The following is a 21,369-nucleotide window of genomic DNA, read 5'->3' on the forward strand; positions in this document are numbered from 1 at the left end:
AGCAACAAAGACCCAATGCAGATGGAGCCAAAAATAAATGTATTTAAAAAATTTAAAAATTAAAAAAAAAAATCCAAATATGTTTTGAACTGAGTGGTTTCAGAATGTTTAACAGTTTAGTAAGTTTCCATCAAATAATTTTAAAAGCTCTTTTCCTTAAAAGAGATTTGAATATACTCTTTTAAATTTCACTTATTCTGATTTCTTTGTCCTTGAGCATGCTGGATGAGTTGCTGTCATATCACCCTTTACTATTATGTGTTCTTTATAACTTTTCTGGGAGAATAAGGACGTATAAAAAGAGATTATTGCATTTTGAGTGTAGAAAAAAATTCATGTTTTTGTCATCTCTTTTGGGGGATTATTTTAGTATCATTTTATAACCTTTTAGGTTTTCTTAAATTATTCACTAAAAGAAATATGAATAATTTGTTCCTGTTACACACTTTAACCAGAGAGGATTGTAAAACTATTCAAATACTAATTTTACCAGCCTGCAAAACAGCCTTTTTTTTTTTTTTTTTTTTTTTGCGGTACGCGGGCCTCTCACTGCCGTGGCCTCTCCCGTTGTGGAGCACAGGCTCCGGACACGCAGGCCCAGCAGCCATGGCTCACGGGCCCAGCCGCTCCGCGGCATGTGGGATACTCCCGGACCGGGGCACGAACCTGCGTCCCCTGCATCGGCAGGTGGACTCTCAACCACTGCACCACCAGGGAAGCCCAAAACAGCCATTTTTTATGACCTTAGTCATCTCTTTATTGGAGTCATAGTAATGTAAATGGAGTCATGTTCAGCTATCTAACAAAGGTAGGGATGGGTTTTTCTTGCTTTAATAAGTATTAGTTTTTTTAAAGTACCGATAACTCTGAAGAGATCAAGATTCTATCGTGTATCCATTTATATGCTTTAATATAGAGATACTTGTTTTTTTCCTAACCCCAGCTGAAATATGCCATATTGTGATATATGGAGAGTTTTGATTTTAAACTGCTATCTGGATGGGGTTGGGAATGTAGGTTATTCAGAGCATGTAATTCCTTGAGGGACAGTAAAGCAGTCCTGGGTAGTTGACCCTTTACGTGATTTTTTTTTTTTTTTTTTTGCTGTGGAGTAGGAAATATGGGAACGGGAGATAGAAAAGGAATGACAAAGAGCAGTGCCTGAAACAAACTTCGCCTGTTTTACTAGGGTCTGACACAGGCAAGAAAGGAGAAGGAAGGCATTAGCTGTCTCCTTCCTGCATAGTGTGATCCTCTTCTTCCCAGCCTATGATCAACACTGTATTTGAGCTAGATTATTATAGTAAATATGTTTTAGTAGATGAGTTTAACTGTGATGTGTAATGTTATTTCTTTAGAAAAATACAGTTTGAATTTAGACAACTGACTTTTCGGAACCATGTCATTATAATTTGTGAACTACATATATAAATGGCAGACACCAGGAGCTCTGAGTTCTGAATTTTGGCCTTATAATGTAATCAAGTAAACTTAAAATTCTAGAATTTATAGTTATAGACTTAAGGCTTGGTTCATAATATTTTACTGTTCGGATTATTTTTCATGTGCAGTTATTCTTTTAAGGTTTCAGGTTCGTTCACCAACTTTCTTTCAAAAATGCCGGGACCAGCATTGGTATATTACTCAATTAGAAGCTGCACAGACTAGCTATATCCAACAAATAAATAACCTTAAAGAGGTAAGCAAAAAAACATATATTTGGTTTTAGTGTTTCATATTGTCTTACCGGCATATTAGATTTGTAATTAGATTTTGGATATTATTGCTGTTTGTAATTTTGTAGAAAAATCCACTTGTTCTTTATTCTCACTACCTTTGAACCTCTAATTCTGGACTGTCCAATTCAGTAGCCATTAGCCACATGTGGCTGTGTAGACATAATTAAAATTAAAAATTCAGTTCCTTAGTTACAATAGCTAGCTTGTATTGGGAATTGCAGATGTAGAACATTTCCATCATTGCATAAAATTGTATTGGACAGTGCTTCTCTAGTTGAGGCAAACTCTGTGTTTCTCTCAGTGACTTGGGTATTTCTCTTTCCCATGCTGTTTTGAATTTAGAGGATTATAAGCTATGGAACAATTGAATGTTGCCCTATCTTGAAGTCTCACTATTGTTGAACTGAGCGCTGGGGAGGATCAGTTAATGAATTTTTATTTTACAATGGTAAACTAAATTATGTAAGGAATGTCTCTTTCTACAAGTGGATATGGGGATGTGATGAGAAGTTTGAAGTGCTGAGAGTGGTTAATATATGAGAGAGGAAAAGATGAATATTTTCAAAAATTTTCATGTTAAGTTAAACTGCCTGTATTTACTATGCGGTTTGCTGATTGTGTAGCTTGGGCTAGAAATGAGAAGAAAGATGAAAATAAATTGGGCAGTTTTTCTTAGTCATAGATTTTTCCATAAGCAAAAATCAGGAAGGTATGAGATAGATGGTGCAAGAAATGGTTTTATGAACATCTGGATATATGGTTTGTTTTTTTTTTTGCTTGAAATAATTTTACTGTACGAGTGGAGGACTGCTTATGACTCTGCTTGTGTTGTTTTGTTTTAAAAGAGACTTACTATTGAGTTGTCTCGAACTCAGAAATCAAGAGATTTGTCACCACCAGATAATCATCTTAGCCCCCAAAATGATGACACTCCTGAGACACGAGCTAAGAAGTCTGGATCATGTGCTGACATGCTTCTCCAAGATGGTCCTACTACAGCTTCTGTAAGAGAGGCCAAGGAGGATGAAGAAGATGAGGAGAAGATTCAGAATGAAGATTATCATGTAATAGTTAGACCTATTTTAGATTCATTTTGTGTTTGAAAAGAGAAATGATATCATGGTTTCCAACATATGATAGGGGGAATCAATGTGCTGAAAATCTTGTCCACTTATATTTTCATTATTAGTGTCTGCCCTTTTATAACTGTTAATAAGTCAGAAGTTGTTGCATCAAAATTATTTCAAGGTTCTAAAAATTAATTTATTGTAGAAAACTGTACATTCTACAAAACAAACTGTGATGTACATTTTAGAAGCTATGTAAGTTGTGGATTTTTAAAATGTGTCCTGGGGCTTCCCTGGTGGCGCAGTGGTTGAGAATCCACCAGCCGATGCAGGGGACACGGGTTTGAGCCGTGGTCCAGGAAGATCCCACATGCCGCGGAGCAACTAAGCCCGTGTGCCGCAACTACTGAGCCTGCGCTCTAGAGCCCGTGAGCCACAACTACTGAGCCCATGTGCCACAACTACTGAAGCCCACATGCCTAGAGTCCGTGCTCCGCAACAGGAGGAGCCATCGCAATGAGAAGCCCACATGCCACAACGAAGAGTAAACCCCACTCGCCACAACTAGGGAAAGCCTGTGCCCAGCAGCGAAGACCCAACGCAGCCAAAAATAAATAAATTTAGAAAAAAAATCTTAAAAAAAAAAGGTGTCTGCTTTCCGTTCACTGAATCTAGTTAAAGTACCTTATCATTGCCCATGTATGTAGGATGATTTAGGTTTTGGGAGATAGCCAGGTTTTGTCCCAGCTAAACTACAACTAGAATGAGATTTCAAGAAGTGGTTGTTATTGTTTAAGATGAGAGACAGAAGGAGAGAGAAGCTCTTTTTGAGGCTTCAGGTATATGTTATAATGAAGGAGCCAGTGGGGAGAAAGATTGAAAATAAGGTCCAGGTATTAACAAAACCATTTATTTAAGGAGATAATAGAGGTTGGAATGGAGCACTCAGGTGAAGCAGTTAACCTTTGATAGAATGAGTTAAAGGTAGGGTGGAGTTTGCAGGTAGGGCAGCTGAAAGTTGTGGGCATTTATGCTTAATAGCCAATATGTTTTTCTGTGTAGATGGGTGACAGGGTTTTATAATCACGTTGAGGATAATAGAGGTTAGATAGGTCTTGAGGAGTGATGGTTTGAAATGTTACTTTGTGAGGAAGCTGATGTGGACTATATGAAGCATTTCCAGTCATATTGAAGGCCCAGCTGACATTGGCAGAGATAACTTATTAGTGGTACCAGGTAGTGTGGTTATGTGAGTTATCTCTACAGGGCACAGCAGTCTAGGCACAGGAGCGGAGAATTCTGATGATTACCTTATTCTTTGGTGCTGGTGCTTGGGCCATGGGCTGAGTGAAAACATTTGAGATAGAAGTCTTCTTTCTTTGCCTTAATCTAGCATGAGCTTTCAGATGGAGATCTGGATCTGGATCTTGTTGGTGAAGATGAAGTAAATCATCTCGATGGCAGCAGTTCTTCTGCCAGTTCCACAGCAACAAGTAACACGGAAGAAAATGACATTGATGAAGAAACCATGTGAGTGTTCACATTAACTACCACTATAAATCATCTAAGTGGTAATTATTAGAAGCATATTAATTAAGTTAGGCCTAAAAATGTGGATATTAAGAATTTTTTTTTCTTGATCTACAGTATCTTATATAAATAAATAAAGGAACTTGAAGGGAAGAGTGAACTGATTTCCTCCCTGTCATCTCTGGGTTCCAAACTGAGTTTTAGTTTTTGCTTTAGCTTTAATTTTGCAATTATTTCATATTTAAGAAAAGTTGCAAAAATATTAACGGGGAATTCCCCTATTTCCTTTGCCCAGATTAATTCCCCAAATTTAATATTTTGCTTTGTTATGTTTCTTTTCTCTCACTCTATATAATTTTTTTGTGAGACATTTGAGATTAAGTGAATATACTTCTCATTGTGTACTTCTAAAACCAAGTATGTCTCTTATGTAATTTCAGTACCATTATCAAAATCAGGAAGTTAACATTGATGTAATACTATAATCTATGACCTTATAGAAATTTTGACAGTGATGTCCTTTGTCTGGTTTAGGATCCAATTCAGGATCACATGTTGCTTTTTTTTTTTTTTTTTTTGCGGTACACGGGCCTCACTGTTGTGGCCTCTCCGGTTGCGGAGCACAGGCTCTGGACACGCAGGCTCAGCGGCCATGGCTCATGGGCCCAGCCGCTCCGCGGCATGTGGGATCTTCCCAGACCAGGGCACGAACCCATGTCCCCTGCATCGGCAGGTGGACACTCAACCACTGTGCCACCAGGGAAGCCCCACATGTTGCTTTTTGTTAAGACACTTTAATCTGCTTCAGTCTGGTTCATGTAGTCTTTTTTTTTTTAATTTGTTTTTCATGAGTGACATTTCAGAGAAATACAGAGTGGTTATTTTGTAGGAAGTCCCTCAATTTGGAGTAGTCTGATATTTCCTCATAATTAGATCGAGGTTATGCACTTTTGGCAGGAATAAGAAGTGATGATGTAGCTTTTTCAGCGCATCAATATGAGGGGACAGTGGAAGGCGCATGTCTTCAATCTGTCCCATTATGGTTGATTGATTTAGAATACTTGGTTAAGGTGATATCTGCCAGATCTCTCTACTTTTCCCCTTTGTAATTAATAAGTATCATGTGGGGACATATTTGGAGACTGTAAATATCTTATTTCTTGTTGTACTTTAGTCCACTAATTTTATCATTCATTGGTGATTCTTGCTTGAAAAAGATTACTGTGTTGATTGCTGAATGGTGATTTTCTAATGCCATTATTCCTTCTACGTTTATTAATTGGAATTCTATTCTAAGGAAGAACTTTCCCCTCTGCCCCATTCATTAATTAACTAATTAATTTCATTAGTATAGACTCATGGAGTTTTGTATTTTTAAATCATTTAATCCACTTACTATCATAATTTATTGCTCGGATTGTCCCAGATTTGGCCAGTGGCAGCCTTTTAAAAACTCTTGTGTCCTTTCTAGATGTCCTCATTATTTTATAAGCACTTTCTTATTTTCTGGCACTACAAGACATTCCAGGTTCATCTTGTACTTTCTCTGTCCCAGCCCTGGCACCAGCCATTTCACAAGAGTAAGGTGAGAATTTTAAACCCCCTATTTGACCTCACCCCCCATTTCCACAAATTAGCTCCTCAAAATAGACCTTTTTCACTTAATGTTCCCTCTTTAGCATACGTGGCAAATTGCCTAAAAGGGTTAGTTGAAATGTGAAGCCTTTAAGTCACCAAATGAGAAATCATTATTAGTGATATTTTTAAATATATAGAATAGAACTGATTAATTTGAATTAACATGGAAAATTCTTTTAGGTGGTGATTCTATAAAGTGGAATCCACCTTGATAATAGCTTAAATACATGGTTCTATCTGAATTAATTCCTTTGACTGTTAGGTCTCTTGACTTTTTTCAAGGTAGTTTTGAGGGCAATTGGATTTTACGTAAAATTGGATTCACAGCATCTCATTAGATTGACTTTTTAATGCTTTTTCTACTAGAAGGTATTTGATTATGTTCCCTTTATATACATCTACAATAATATCTTGATCCAAACTGTTTTATATAATTCATAGAAACAGCACAGTTAATCTTGAGCTAATTTGAGCATCTGGGGAATCATAAACTGTTAGCTCTTACAAATTAAGGTCAGTTCCTTGTATAGATGGGGAAATAGATACACAGTTGATTTGGGTAATGGTTATTATAAACAGCTTTTAGTTAACTAGAACACATGTATCAAGTAGGCCTTTCTTCTCTTCCTCCACCTCAGTCTTTCTATGATAGTATTATATATTTTCTTCCTGCTGTTTTTTTCTTTTTATTTTGAGGTAATTGTAAATTCACTTGCAGTTGGAGGAAATAATACAAGATCCCATATACCCTTTGCCAAGTTTTCCCCAGTAAAATTTGTATACATGCTTTGCAAATACTTTCTCCCACTCTGTAGCTTGTCTTCTCCCACTCGGTGGCTTGTCTTTTCATATTCTTAACAGGGTCTTTTGCCAATCAGAAGTTTTTAATCTTTCAACAGTGTTTTGTAATTTTCAGAGTATATGTTTTACACATCTTTTGTTTAATTCATTCCTAAGTATCTTATTCTTTTTTATGCTATTGTAAATGCAATTGACTTTTCTTTTTAAATTTCCTTTGTGTATTGTTCTTTTGCAAGTACATGAAAATCCAGTTGATTTTTGTTTCTTGCAACATTGCTAACTCGTTTATTAGTTCTAATAGTTTTTTTAATGGATTCTTTAGGTTTTTCTATATACAGTATTACATCTGTAAATAGATTTAGTTTTACTTCTTTTTTTCCAATTTGGATGCCTTTTATCTCTTTTTCTTGCCTAAGTTCACTGCATAGAATGTTGAATAGAATTGGTGGTAGTGGACATTCTTTTTTTTTTTTTAATAGATTTATTTATTTATTTATTTATTTATTTAGGCCGCATCAGGTCTTTGTTGCTGCACGTGGGCTTTCTCTAGTTGCGGTGAGTGGGGCTCTTTGTTGCAGTGCACGGGCTTCTCATTGCAGTGGCTTCTCTTGTTGCAGAGCACGGGCTTTAGGCACGCGGGCTTCAGTAGTTGTGGTACGAAGGCTCAGTAGTTGTGGTTGTGGCTCATGGGCTCTAGAGCGCAGGCTCAGTAATTGTGGCACAGGGGCTTAGTTGCTCCACGGCATGTGGGATCTTCCCAGACCAGGAATCGAACCCGTGTCCCCTCCATTGGCAGGTGGCTTCTTAACCACTGCGGGGAGTGGACATTCTTTCTTGTCTTGTTCCTGATATTAGAGGGAAAGCGTTCAGTCTTTCACCATTAAGTGTGATGTTAGCTGTGGGTTTTACATCTATGCCCTTCTAGTCCTGGTTTATTGAGTGTTTTTGTTATGAAAGGGTATTGGATTTTGTCATATTCTCTTTCTGCATCTATTCAGATGATCATGTAGTTGTTTTTTTTTATTCTGTTGATATGGTGTTTTACATTAGTTGATTTTCAGATTCTAAACCAACTTTGTATTCCTTGGTTAAATTCTATTCTGCCTTGGTGTGTAATTCCTTTTATGTTTTGCTGGATTCCATTTGAGAGTATTTTTTTATGTTCTTAATAGTGTTACACCTTTCTCTGTGGCTCAGTTTTTAGAGCCTGCTTCCTTCTGCAGGCAAAATCTCTGAGCCGGAGCTCTGAAACTGGAGTGAGCACAAAGGTGTGCTTATTTCTCCCACTTCAGAAGCTGACCCATTGTGGATGGGCAAGTTGGGGGCTGTAGCCTCAGATCTTTTCGGTTTGTCTTCTTAGGCCTGGGACTTCTGCTTTATGAGTGAATTGGGGCACTGGGGATCTGGGCCCCAGTTACCTCAGCATGCTGCATCCAAGGTAGAGCCTTGGGTCTGGGTAGAAGAAGGGAATCCCTACCTCTTGGGCACATACACCTGACTTTAGCCTCAGCCACGGGTAGCTGGGAACAGGATGAGAAATGCTGATGTCTTACTCCTCCTGGGAATATAGCCCTTCTATTGGGGAGCTGTGGGAAACGGGAGCCGTATGTTCTTGGCTGCACCAGTCTGAAGTGGAATTTCTGTATCACTGAATGGGGGTGGGGAGTGGTCTTGGTTCAAGTACCACAGACTCACTGTTGTTACCAAATTTTAGTACATTTTTTTGAGGAGATGTTTTCATTTGCTATATGCTCTTAGAACCATTTCCAGAGTCTAAATGGTTGCTTTAAAAAATAATTTTCACCAATGTCACTGGAAAGCAGATCGGTAGAGCTCCTCGTGCTGTCAGTCCGGGAACTGATTTTAAGACTACTTTAAATACTCAAAACTAGCACTGATTAGTGCTGTTCCATATAGTACTTTGTCATTTAAAATAAGGTGATTGTGTTTTGATAGACAACACCCTCTTTTCTGAAATAGTATTTTAAGAAAGTAGTGTTTAGTCACATACAGTAATTTAAACATCTTTCTTAACCTTAAAGTATACTGTGTTAAGCCTAATTTACTACCATTAAGTTACAAATCCTTTGAAGCTATAATCTCTTCTGCTTACAATGGTTTTCAGATTTTCTATTTTAAAAATTAAATGTTGCCAACCTATCTTGGTATTTTAAAAAGGTAGATTGAACATTAATAATACTGCCCATACATGTGATAATGACAAAAGTCTTTTCCCTCAATTTTGTATTTAGAAATATTCTATTACTTCACAGGAGAAAGCTATACACAATTGTTATGAAGTTCACTGAGGTGTGACAAGTAATATTAATTGTACTTACTATGTGGAATGATGAATTTTATATATTCTTAGGTCTGGAGAAAATGATGTGGAATACAACAACATGGAATTGGAAGAGGGAGAACTCATGGAAGATGCAGCTGCAGCAGGACCTTCAGGTACTGAGTCCAGGCCCCACAAGCTGTTCTGCCTTCTCTCTGCTCTTCTCTGAATGTATCATATTTTGATATGTGGCAGCCATTGCTCTACATGGTTCATGGTGTTAGAAGGACTATATTTTATGTATGGATTTTACAGTGAATTACTAATAGTATTTAAAACAGTAATAATAGCTAAAATTTAATGTGTTCTTATGTACCAGGCACTGTGCAGAAGCACTTTATGTGTACCTTATCTCATTTGCCTATAAAATTCTTGGAGATAGGTTTTAATATTATCTTCTTTTTATAGCTATAGAAACTGATGTGTAAAGGAATTAAGCAACTTGCTGTCTTTTCACAATTAAGTAAATGAAAGAGAGGAATTAGAGTTTTCAGTTTATTTGAATCCAAAGCTCATCATCTTATCTACTTTTATATACTTAACTGTCTTTTACGATACATAAGTCTTACTTGTATACCTATCTCAATTATAAGAATAATCTGAATAGAATTGTTGAATCTTTGACTTAAAAAGGACCTTTTGAGAACTCATTTTATATGTGGAAATAACTCAGAGATTTAGTTGCTTAGATCACATAGGTAGTTGTTGGTATAGCCAGACTAGAACCTCATATCGTCTTCGTGGACCCAGTTTTTTGCCAAAGTACACTGCTCCTCCTAGGATAACCTTACTTAAATAGTAGGTGTTTCTTTTGTGTTCTTGGACCTATTTAATTAAGCATGGGAAACTTGGCTAGAACAATTATCAGCTAGTTTGTACTGCTTCTACTTTACTGGTGCTGCGTCGGGTCTTAGTTGCGGCACACCGGATCTTTTGTTGCGGTGCACAGGCTCAGTAGTTGTGGTGTGTGGGTTTCTCTCTAGTTGTGGCATGCAGGCTCCAGAGCGCGTGGGCTTTGTTGCCCCACGGCATGTGGGATCTTAGTTCCCCCAGCCAGGGATTGAACCCGTGTCCCCTGCATTGGAAGGTGGATTCTTAACCACTGGACCACCAGGGAAGTCCCCCATACTGTTTGGATGACTGTAGCTTTGTAGTGTAGTTTGAAATCAGGGAGTATGATACCTTCAGCTACGTTCTTTCTCTAGATTGCTTTGGCTCTTCAGGGTCTTTTGTTTCCATACAAATATTAGGATTCTTTGTTCTAGTTCTGTGAAAAATGCTGTTGGTGTTTGAATCTGTAGATTGCCTTGGGTAGTATGGTCATTTTAACAATATTAATTCTTCCTATCTATGAGCACAGTGTATCTTTCCATTTGTGTTGTCTTCAGTTTCTTTCATCAATGTCTTACCAGTTTTCAGAGTGCAACTCTTTTATCTCCTTGGTTAGATTTATTCCTGGGGTTTTTTTTCTTCTTAATGAAGTTGTAAATGAGATTATTTTCTAATTTCTCCTTCTAATAGTTTGTTACTAGAGTATAGATATGCAACAGATTTTTGTTTTGTATTAATTTTGTATCCTGAAACTTTACTGAATTTGTTGAAGAGTTCTAGTAGTTTTTTGGTGGTATCTTTAGGGTTTTCTATGTATAGTATCATGTCATCTGCAAACAGTGACAGTTTTACTTCTTCCTTTCCAATTTGGATTTTTAAAAAAAATTTTCTTCCTGTCTAATTGCTGTGGCTAGGACTTCCAGTATTATGTTGAATAAAAGTGGTGAGAGTGGACGTCCTTGTCTTGTTCGTGATCACAGAGGAAATGCTTTCATCTTTTCACTGATGAGTATGATGTGAGCTGTGAGCTTGTTGTATATGGCTGTTATTATGTTGGGATATGTTCCCTTTGTACCCACTTTGTTTATAGTTTCTATCATAAATGGATGTTGAATTTTGTCAGAAGCTTTTCTTGCATTTATTAAGATGAGCAATTTTTATTCTGTAATTTGTTAATGTGGTGTATCACATTGATTGAGCCATCCTTGCATCCCTGGGATAAATCCCACTTGATCACAGTGTCTGATCTTTTTAATGTTTTGTTGAATTTTGTTTGCTAAAGTTTTGTTGAGCGTTTTTGTTACTACGTTCATCATTGATATTGGTCTGTAATTTTCTTTTCTGGTGGTGTCTTTGGTTTTGGTATCAGAGTGGTGCTGGCCTCATATAATGAGTTTGGAAGCATTACTTCCTCTTCAATTTTTTGGAATAGTTTGAAAAGAATAGGTGTTAACTCTTTAAATGTTTGGTAGAATTCACCTGTGAAGCCATATGGTACTGGACTTTTGTTTGTTGGGAATTAAGTTTTTTTTATTACTGATTTCAGTTGAAATTTTATTACTGGTAATCAGTCTGTTCCTAATTTTCTATTTCTTCCTGATTCAGTCTTGGGAGACTGCACATTTCTAGTAATAATCCATTTCTTCTAGTTTGTCCATTTTATTGGCATATAATTGTCTGTAGTAATCTCTTATGATCTGTTATGTCTCTTTGTATTTCTGTTGTGTCAGTTGTAACTATTTCTTTCCTTCTACTAACTTTGGGTTTTGTTTTTTCTTTTTTTCTAGTTCCTTTAGTTGTAATGTTATGTTGTTTATTTGAGACTTTTCTTACTTCCTGAGGTAGGCTTGTATTGCTGTAAACTTTTCCCTTAGTATTGCTTTTGCTGTGTTCCATAGATTTTTTGGATCATCTTGTTTCTGTTTTCATTTGTCTCAGGTATTTATTTCCTCATAGATTTCTTCAGTTGATTAGTAGCATATTGTTTAGCCTCCACATGTTTGTGTTGTTTGCAGTTTTTTTCTTGTAGTTGATTTCTAGTCTTTTAGTGTTGTGGTCAGAAAAGATGCTTGTTATGATTTCATTCTTAAATTTCCTGAGACTTGTTTTGTGGCCTAGCATGTGATCTGTCCTGGAGAATAATGTTCCCTGTGCACTTGAAGAATGTGAACTCTGCTGCTTTTGGGTAGGATATTCTGTATATAGAGATCTATATCTATATATCTTTATTAAGTCCATCTAATAGATGGACTAATGTGTCATTTAAGACCAGTGGTCTAATGCATCATTTAATGCCAGTGTTTCCTTATTGATTTTCTGTCTGTATGATCTATCCATTGATGTAAATGGGGTGTTAAAGTCTCCTACTATTATTGTGTTACCGTCTTATTTCTCCCTTTATGTCTATTAACATTTGCTTTTTATACTTAGGTGCTCCTACGTTGGGTACATATTTATTTACAATTGTTATATCTTCTTGTTGGATTGATCCCCTTATCATTACATACTGACCTTCTTTGTCTTTGTTATGGACTTTGTTTTAAGTCTGTTTTGTCTGATGTAAATATTGCTACCTCACGTTTCTTTTTGTTTCCGTTTCCATGGAATACCTTTTTCTATCCTGTCACTTTCAGTCTGTGGGTGTTTTTAGATCTGAAGTGAGTCTTGTAGCCACATATATATGGGTCTTATTTTTGTATCCCCTGGGCTACTCTGTGTCTTTTGATTGGTAGGTTTAGTCCATTTATGTTTAAAGTAACTATTGATAGGTATGTACTTATTGCCTTTTTGTTAATAGTTTTCCGTTTCTGTATTTCGTTTTTGTTCCATTCCTCTTTTGCTCTCTTCCCTTATGATTTGATGACTATCTTTAGTGTTAGTTTGGATTTCTTTCTCTTTTTTGTGTGTGTATCTATGGCTTTCTAGTTTGTGGTTACCATGAGGTAACACACACATACAGACAGACACATGATTATTTTAAATTGCTGATCTCTTAAGTTTGAACACATTATAACAACCCTGAATTTTTATTCCCCTCCCCACCCCCACTCATGTTTAATGTTTTTATGTTATATTTTACCTCTTTTGTGTACCTCTTAACTGCTTATTGTGGACATAATAAGCTTTTATCCTTCGTACTTGCCTTATAAGTATTTGATCTACTACAATCAAGATGTTAAGCTGTCCGTTAAACAGAGCTTTCTTATACAGAAGCCTAGGAATATAGTAAAATAGTATTTACTAAATTTAATTTTTTAGACAGTATTAAATAATGATATAGCTTAAAACAAATATTTAGTGACTCAGGTGGCCTCATTCCCATAAGAATTGCTTTTAGTTTATTCAGTTATTTTCTTTTAGTTGCAAGAGAATTTAGGCTTAATAATATGTGCTGAAAAGTGTTTTAAATATTTTTCTAATGTAGAACATTAGCTAGTTGAATCAGCTGAGTATGAAAAATCTCTTCTGTTGATATAATTGCCTGCCATGTGTAACTTATAAAACACTGCAATAATACTTCTAATTTGAGAACTAAAAAGTTTTGACAGTATAATACTTTTGTAAAACAAATTGACATTGTATAAAGTTATTACTCAAAACATCTGTTATATATTTCAGGTTAAAGATTTTTAAGGTTACTTGTTCCACAAATGTTTAATGAACACCCACTAGGTATCAGCCATTGTGTCCTTCATTGGGTTTATAAAATGAATGAGCATCACTTTTGCAGCACTAGTCATTGTAAAACTTTGTGGTTATAAATATAGATACAGGGTGACACCAAAAATGGAAAGAACAGCTAATTGGAAATGGGTGAAAAAAGGTTTCAGAGAGAGAAAGTGATACTTGATCTTGCTCTTTAAAGATGAGCTCAGTTCATTAGGCGAACAGGGAAATAATGAGATTAAAGAGCAAAGGCATTCTAGGCAGAAGTCGCAGCATTGTCCTTTTTGGGAACTTCAAATATTTGAGAGTTTAGTTTATATGGGCGCAGGCCAGTGTGAGATTGGTAACCAGGAACAAGATTAGGTAATGGAAAGTCTTATTTGCCAGACTAAGGAGTTTGGGCTTTAAAGGTCTTTTTTTTTTTTTTTTTTAAATAAATAAATAAACGTGCATTGGGTCTTTGTTGCTGTGTGCAGGCTTTTCTCCAGTTGCGGAGAGCAGGGGCTACTCTTTGTTGCGGTGTGCGGGCTTCTCATTGCGGTGGCTTCTCTTGTTGTGGAGCACGGACTCTAGGCGCATGGGCTTCAGTAGTTGTGGTACGCAGGCTCAGTAGTTGTGGCACACAGGCTTAGTTGCTCCGCGGCATGTGGGATCTTCCCGGACCAGGGCTCGAACCTGTGTCCCCTGCATTAGCGGGTGGATTCTTAACCACTGCAACACCAGGGAAGTCCCCACTAAAGGTCTTTAAAAGCGAATGTGATCAGATTTGTCTTTATAATGGAAAATGGATGAGCTAAGATTAGTTAGAAAACTACCGCAGGAATTCCCTGAGAGTCCAGTGGTTAGAACTCCATGCTTTCACTGCTGAGGGCACGGGTTCAGTCCCTGGTTGGGGAATTAAGATCCTATAAGCTGTGTGGCAGGGCCAGAAAAAAGAAAGAAAGAAAAAAAAAACTACCTCAATATTCCAGGAGAGAAATTTTCAGGGCCTAAAATAAGGTAGTAGCAGACAAGGTAAAGAAGAAGAAACCTTTTGAGAGATGTTAAATAGTATCTACACAACTTGCGAGTGTCTTACTGGATTGGTTGGAGTTGGTGGAGATGTGGGGATGATCCTTAACATTTCTAGGTTAGCCCGTGCCATTACATAAGCGAATGAGTCCAGGAGCAGAAGATAGTATATTCCGTTTGATCCATGTTGGTCTTGAGAGGCCTATGGAACCCCCATGTATTGATCTCCAGACCTGTATAACTGGCTGCTTAGAAGACCACAGGTGTGCAGTCTGGTCTATTAATGTATATTGCTTTTTAAAAATAAGTATCAGAATTTTTATTCATTAGAATAAATGAATTAATTAAAAATATTATTCAAAAGTTTTATCCATAATATATAAAGAACTTTTACAAATCAATAAGAAAAAGATAAGACAACCTTTTAGTAAAAAAGGACAAAAGACAAGAATAGACACTTCACGAAGGAGGCTGTCTAGGTGACCAGTACACATTTTTAAAGGTGCTCAGCCTCTTTTGTCAGAGAAACGCAAATTGTGATGTGTCCCAGTGTGGACCTCTTGAGTTTATCCTACATGAAGTTTGTTGAGTTGAATTTTTTGGTTGTTTAGATTAATAGATTTCATTATATGTGGGAAATTTTTATCCATTTTTCTTCAAATAATTTTTCTCCTCCTCTCTAATTCCCATTATGTGTATGTTGGTACACTTGGTGGGGTTCCACAGGTCTCTGAGATTCTGTTCATTCTCTTTTTCAGGAAATGCCAGATAAAAACCACATTATGATACCATTGCATTCCCACTGTAATGGCTAATACATTTTAAACTGGCAATATTAAATATTGAAAGCATTTGGGGAGGTGGAAACTCTCATAGCCTGCTGGTAGGAATGAAAATTGATACCACTCCTTTGGAAAACTGTTGGGCAATATGGGCTGAAGCTGAACAAACACATCCTATGGCTTTCCCAGTTCCAACAGAGTGGGAGGTGGTGTTTGCCAGTCGAATTTTATAAGATCATTTAGAGTAGCATTGTTCTTTCTCAGGTGGTTTTGTTTTCTTGTGTTTTTAATTTAAAAAATATAAATGTAATTTATAACAAAGTAAAGGATGTGAAAAACTGGAGAAGACTAGAAAGGTAGTTTGGGTCTAGACTGTGTAGAACCTTGAATGTCATTCTGATGCACCCAGGCACAGAGCTTAAGTAGATCGATGTAATATTTTAGCAGGGTTAATCTGCTTGGCTTAGGAGGAGAGGATCCATTTTCTTTTTTATGAGGTGTTTTTTTTTTTTTTTTTTTTCCGAGTGAAGTTCAAGAGTAGATATCTGCTTGTAAGTTCAGTAGCTTTATTTCTAGTAGCCAAAAGCTAAAAGCAACCCAAATTCTTTCCTAATAGTAATAAGGAAAGAAACTGGATATATTCACATTTTGGAGCCCTGCACAGAAATAATGAAAATGAATAAACTATATATAACAATATAGATGAATCTCATGAATATCATGTTGAGCAAAGAAGCAGGATATGAGTACAACTCTATCATAACATTTATGTAAAGTTCAAAAACAGGCAAAACTAATCTATGGTGTTTAACTCTGGATGGAAGTTACCTTTGAGGAGGAAGGTTAGTGAGCAATTTTAGGAGGCATGGAGGAATTTTAGGGTGCCATTAATTTGTGACCATACACTAGGCTGTATACTTATGTATGAGACACACACACACACACACACACACACACACACACACACACACACACACACACACACACACAGAATGATGGCAGTGTTAGCTCTGAGAGAGGGAAACTGAAATAGATGCTAAAGTCTTTGATGCCCGTGGATGAATGTGATAGTGAGTAGAAAGGGTGGGAACATGGGAGGGAGGGAGTAGCTGAAGGGCATGAACCACAAAGGAAAGGAGTTTTTGTTCATTGGTGAGAGTAGTGACCTGGAAGAGGGGTTAGAAACAGAAGACTGTTAATGCTCCTTTCTGTACTGGGAGTCCATTTAACATGGGAGAATGAACAACTTTTTTTTTTAAAGAAGAACTAGATATCCGGGCGGTAGATACCATACTCTGGGCTACTGAGTTTATTTACTAAACAATCAGAACCACCTGAGTAGCTTTTTGGAAAAAGGTCCTGGATCCCATTCTAATATTCTCGTTCAGTACATCTAGAGTAGGGCCAAGAATTTAAAAAATTCCTCCAACTGACTGATATGCAGCCTGATTCGGGAACTCCCTAGTAAAGGAAAAGGGCTAAGAAACAGTTTCGAGGTGGAGGGGGGATAGTTTTCTGCCTTTTAAAATAGGAGTTGCAGTGGGTACAGAGGCTGAAAGAAAAATTGGGAATGGGCTAATCCTTAGAAGAGGAAGAGGATGGGGACTTCCCTGGTGGCACAGTGGTTAAGAATCCGCCTGCCAGTGCAGGGGACACGGGTTCGAGCCCTGGTCCAGGAAGATCCCACATGCCGTGGAGCTACTGAGCCTGCGCTCTAGAGCCCGCGAACCACAACTACTGAAGGCTGCGTGCCCAGAGCCCATGCTTCTCCACAGGAGAAGGCACTGCAATGAGAAGTCCATGCACTGCCACGAAGAGAAGACCCTGCTCGCCACAACTAGAGAAAGCCTGCGCATGGCAACGAGGACCCAATGCAGCCAAAAATAAATAAATAAAATAAATAAATTTTTTTTTAAAAAAAAGGAAGAGGATGAAGAAGTAGGAGAAGGTAAGGACATAAGAATGTGAACATAGATGAAAAACATATAAGTAAATAACTGGCCTGAAGCTTCTGAATAACTAAACTTTTCTCCTAAGTTTTTCCCCCAGATCTCTTTGGAAGCACTGATGAATAGTCAGAACCTGATTATTTCATGCTATTTTTTATATTATCTACTTTAAGACTTTGCTGCATGTAACATTATTTAATGTTGTGTTTCTTTAGAATATATTTAAATAGCTTTATTTAAGGAGGTCAAATTTTTTTTTTTTTTTTTTTTTTTTTTTTTTGGCGGTACGCGGGCCTCTCACTGCTGTGGCCTCTCCCGTTGCGGAGCACAGGCTCAGCGGCCATGGCTCACGGGCCCAGCCGTTCCGCGGCATCTTCCCAGACTGGGGCACGAACCCGTGTCCCCTGCATCGGCAGGCGGACTCTCAACCACTTCGCCACCAGGGAAGCCCAAGGAGGTCAGTTTTAACCAACATTTCCATATCTAACACTTGTTAGGCATTGTACTAGGCGCTAGAGAGAAGTCAGATGGTTTCCTTGGCTTAAGGAGCTTATTATCAATACAGGTAATATAGAGATGACATTATTTTCAGATGTCTATATTATGCATCAGTCATTAGCAAGGTAAGTCTGAAATCTTCAAACTGTACTTCAGTATTTAATCAAACTAGAAAAAATGTCTGCCAAACCGTCATGACCTGAGCATTTTGCTGTCCAGAGACCTGGAGAAGACTTCTGCTATTTTGGTGTCTAGTTCCTTGGGATCTGTTATACCAGGGAGCTTGACTTTGATCCAAGACCACTGGGTTATGCGATATATTCTCCTTTTCCTTACCCTCATACCCCTAACCATATATACTGTACACATTGTCACCTTTTTATTTCTAGGGTTCAGGATGGGGTTGAGGATTATGCCTGAATTTTGAGTAGTAATGAGGCCAGTCATCAGCCACTGTTCTTTGTACACCTCTCTGGGCAATATGGTTTCTTCTCTGTGCTTCTTATCATGAACATCAACTCCTAAGAGGTCCATAGACAAGTATTCAAACACCATCAACCAGTTTACTTTTTCTTTCTTTCTTTCTTATTAAATTTGTCCAATTATATAGCTTTCATTTTCTACATCTCTTTCTTTTGCAGGTAGTAACCATGGCTATATGGGTGCCAGTAGCAGAATGTCAAGAAGAGCACATTTATCCTCTGCTGCTACCAGTAGTTTATTAGACATTGATCCTTTAATATTAATACATTTGTTGGACCTTAAGGACCGGAGCAGTATGGAAAATCTTTGGGGCTTACAGCCTCGCCCGCCTGCTTCACTTTTGCAGCCCACAGGTAAAATATTAACAATAATTTCCCATTTTTCTGTGCTTCTCCAGAAGAACTCTTAAATTTGAACCCAAGTATCTTAAGTGTTGGAACATGGTATGTTTCTGTAGCAAATTGATTTTTCATTGTATGTTATAAAAATATATCAATCAAATCAATTTTTTGTTGTTATTATTCAAAGGTGTTTTGTGCAAAAATAATGTCAAAATGCCTGTAAGAAGGTTTTTATATGATTTGCCTTTTAGATTGTGACTGATTGACCGTTTGATCCATATGAAATACAGTTGTCCTCTTTGTGAATGGACTTCAAGTTTTGCAGGCTTCATGAATACCCTAACTTCTTAGTGGAACTGTGTCTAAGTTAGAAATAGAAAAAGAAGGTTTACTTATGTTTTGATGTTTAATAGCCTAAAAATGTATACCAATTAGTATTTTTTTTTGAAAAATTATTTGTTAAAGAGGAGTGACATTTGTGTTACTGTAATACACTGTATACACATACACAATTTAAATGTATAGTCAAACCTGGACTTTTTGAAACTTTTAGACATAGGCATTTACTTTAAAATGACACATTTTAAAAACCATTTTTGTTGGAAAGCTTCCTAAAATATACTGCACATTTTTCTTTCTTTTTTTTTTTTTTAAGGAATATTTATTTTTTGGTTGCGTTGGGTCTTTGTTGCTGTGTGCAGGCTTTCTCTAGTTGCAGCGAGCAGGGCCTATTCTTCGTTGTAGTGCACGGCTTCTCATTGCAGTGGCTTTGCTTTGTTGTGGAGCACAGGCTCTAGGAGCACAGACTTCAGTAGTTGTGGCATGTGGGCTCAGTAGTTATGTCTCGCGGGCTCTAGAGCGCAGGTGCAGTAGTTGTGGTGCACGGGCTTAGTTGCTCCACAGAATGTGGATGCTTCCCAGACCAGGGATCGAACCTGTGTCCCCTGCATTGGCAGGCACATTCTTAACCACTGCACCACCAGGGAAGTCCCTACTGAACATTTTTCTACCTTCCTAAACAACAGTTACTATACAGATTAAATCAATGATTTACAACAGTGATTTTGATGCTTCTTTAAAGCAGCAGAGCTCATTTTTCAAGTAGAATTTAAGGCAGAGTCTCAGTGTAGAAAACAGAGAAATAGAGCTGCTCTAGTGGGGGATAGATCGGAGCTTGGATTATTTAGGCCTCTTTTTTCCTAAGGTATACTTCCTGGAAGCCGGGGTCCTCAATCTGAGTGTCTCCAATCAGGTTATGAAACAGTTGCGTTTTATCTATGGTCGAAGTACATTTTGTATTATGCCTGTACTCTTGTAGTACTTACCACATTGTAAATAATTTTACATTTTTTTTCTGAGACATTATTGTTTTAGAAAACTTTTTTTTTTTTTTTTTGTGGTACGCAGGCCTCTCACTGTTGTGGCCTCTCCCGTTGCGGAGCACAGGCTCTGGATGCACAGGCTCAGCGGCCATGGCTCACGGGCCTAGCCGCTCCACGGCATGTGGGATCTTCCTGGACCGGGGCACGAACCCATGTCCCCTGCATTGGCAGGCGGACTCTCAACCACTGCGCCACCAGGGAAGCCCTAGAAAACTTTTAAAATATAGAAAATTGTAAAGAAGAAAATAAAAATTACACATAGTTCTTGTGATCAACAAAGAAATACCCTTAAAAAAAACCAACTTATCACACTGGCAAAGGTTTTGATTAAATTATAACCAGTGTTGGGGCTTCCCTGGTGGCGCAGTGGTTGAGAATCTGCCTGCCAACGCAGGGGACACGGGTTCAAGCCCTGGTCTGGGAAGATCCCACATGCCGCGGAGCAACTAGGCCCATGAGCCACAACTACTGAGCCTGCGCGTCTGGAGCCTGTGCTCCGCAACAAGAGAGGCCGCAATAGTGAGAGGCCCGTGCACCGCGATGAAGAGTGGCCCCTGCTTGCCGCAGCTAGAGAAAGCCCTCGCACAGAAACGAAGACCCAACACAGCCAAAAATAAATTAATAAGTTAATTAATTAAAAAAAAATTATAACCAGCGTTGTTTGCAAAGACCTAGTGAAACAGACAAGTTCTGTTTCTGTAGGTAGATGTATACATTGGTTTAACAATTTTGAAGGAAAATTTTGTAGTAGGTGTAAAATACCTCTATCCTTTAATCCTGTAACTTCACTTCTAGGAATATATTCCAAAGAGAAAATAATCAGAGTTGTTGAAAATATCCAATAATTCAGTTATGGTTGAAAAATTACAGTTTTGCCATGGAATAGCATATTTTATAGACAGGTAAAATCATGTTTTTGAAAAATATTCAATGTCATCGGATAAAAAAGAATGCAGACTACATAAACAGAGTAAGATCTTGGTTCTCTGAAAGTTTAGCTTTCTGTTAAAATTAATAATATAAATGAGATGACTTGAGTTTCAAATCCAGGTGATTAACATGCTGATGACAAGGAGGATGGGGGAAATAGTAGAGAGAAAGAGCAAGGCTTGGATTTAAACATCTTGAGTTTGACATACCAGTGGGATATCACGGTAGAGATGCCCAGTAGACAGCTAAAAATTAAGAACTGGAATACAGGTAGTTATTTGCCTAGAAGTGATACTGGCTAATTAAAACTAAGGGAGTAAGATTGCAAAGGGGTGAGTTTCAAGAAGTTTTTCAAAGAAAGGGGCTAGGGACATAATCAT

At 37.6% G+C, this 21,369-nt stretch overlaps 1 protein-coding gene across 4 annotated transcripts in view; it reads left to right on the plus strand.

Annotated features, from left to right (window-relative positions):
* TRIM37 (tripartite motif containing 37) overlaps positions 1-21,369 on the plus strand; it is a 116,435-nt gene that overhangs the window by 62,698 nt on the left and 32,368 nt on the right. For all 4 annotated transcript variants that reach the window (XM_082861421.1, XM_082861422.1, XM_082861423.1 and 1 more), the window contains exons 14-18: positions 1,585-1,699; positions 2,585-2,803; positions 4,200-4,336; positions 9,147-9,232; positions 18,495-18,689. In XM_082861421.1, coding sequence (XP_082717547.1) covers positions 1,585-1,699; positions 2,585-2,803; positions 4,200-4,336; positions 9,147-9,232; positions 18,495-18,689 — 752 coding nt within the window. The remainder of the gene's footprint in view (positions 1-1,584; positions 1,700-2,584; positions 2,804-4,199; positions 4,337-9,146; positions 9,233-18,494; positions 18,690-21,369) is intronic.

The sequence above is a fragment of the Leucopleurus acutus genome, assembly GCF_964270905.1.
Source record: "Leucopleurus acutus genome assembly, chromosome: 19".
Lineage (NCBI taxonomy): Eukaryota > Metazoa > Chordata > Mammalia > Artiodactyla > Delphinidae > Leucopleurus > Leucopleurus acutus.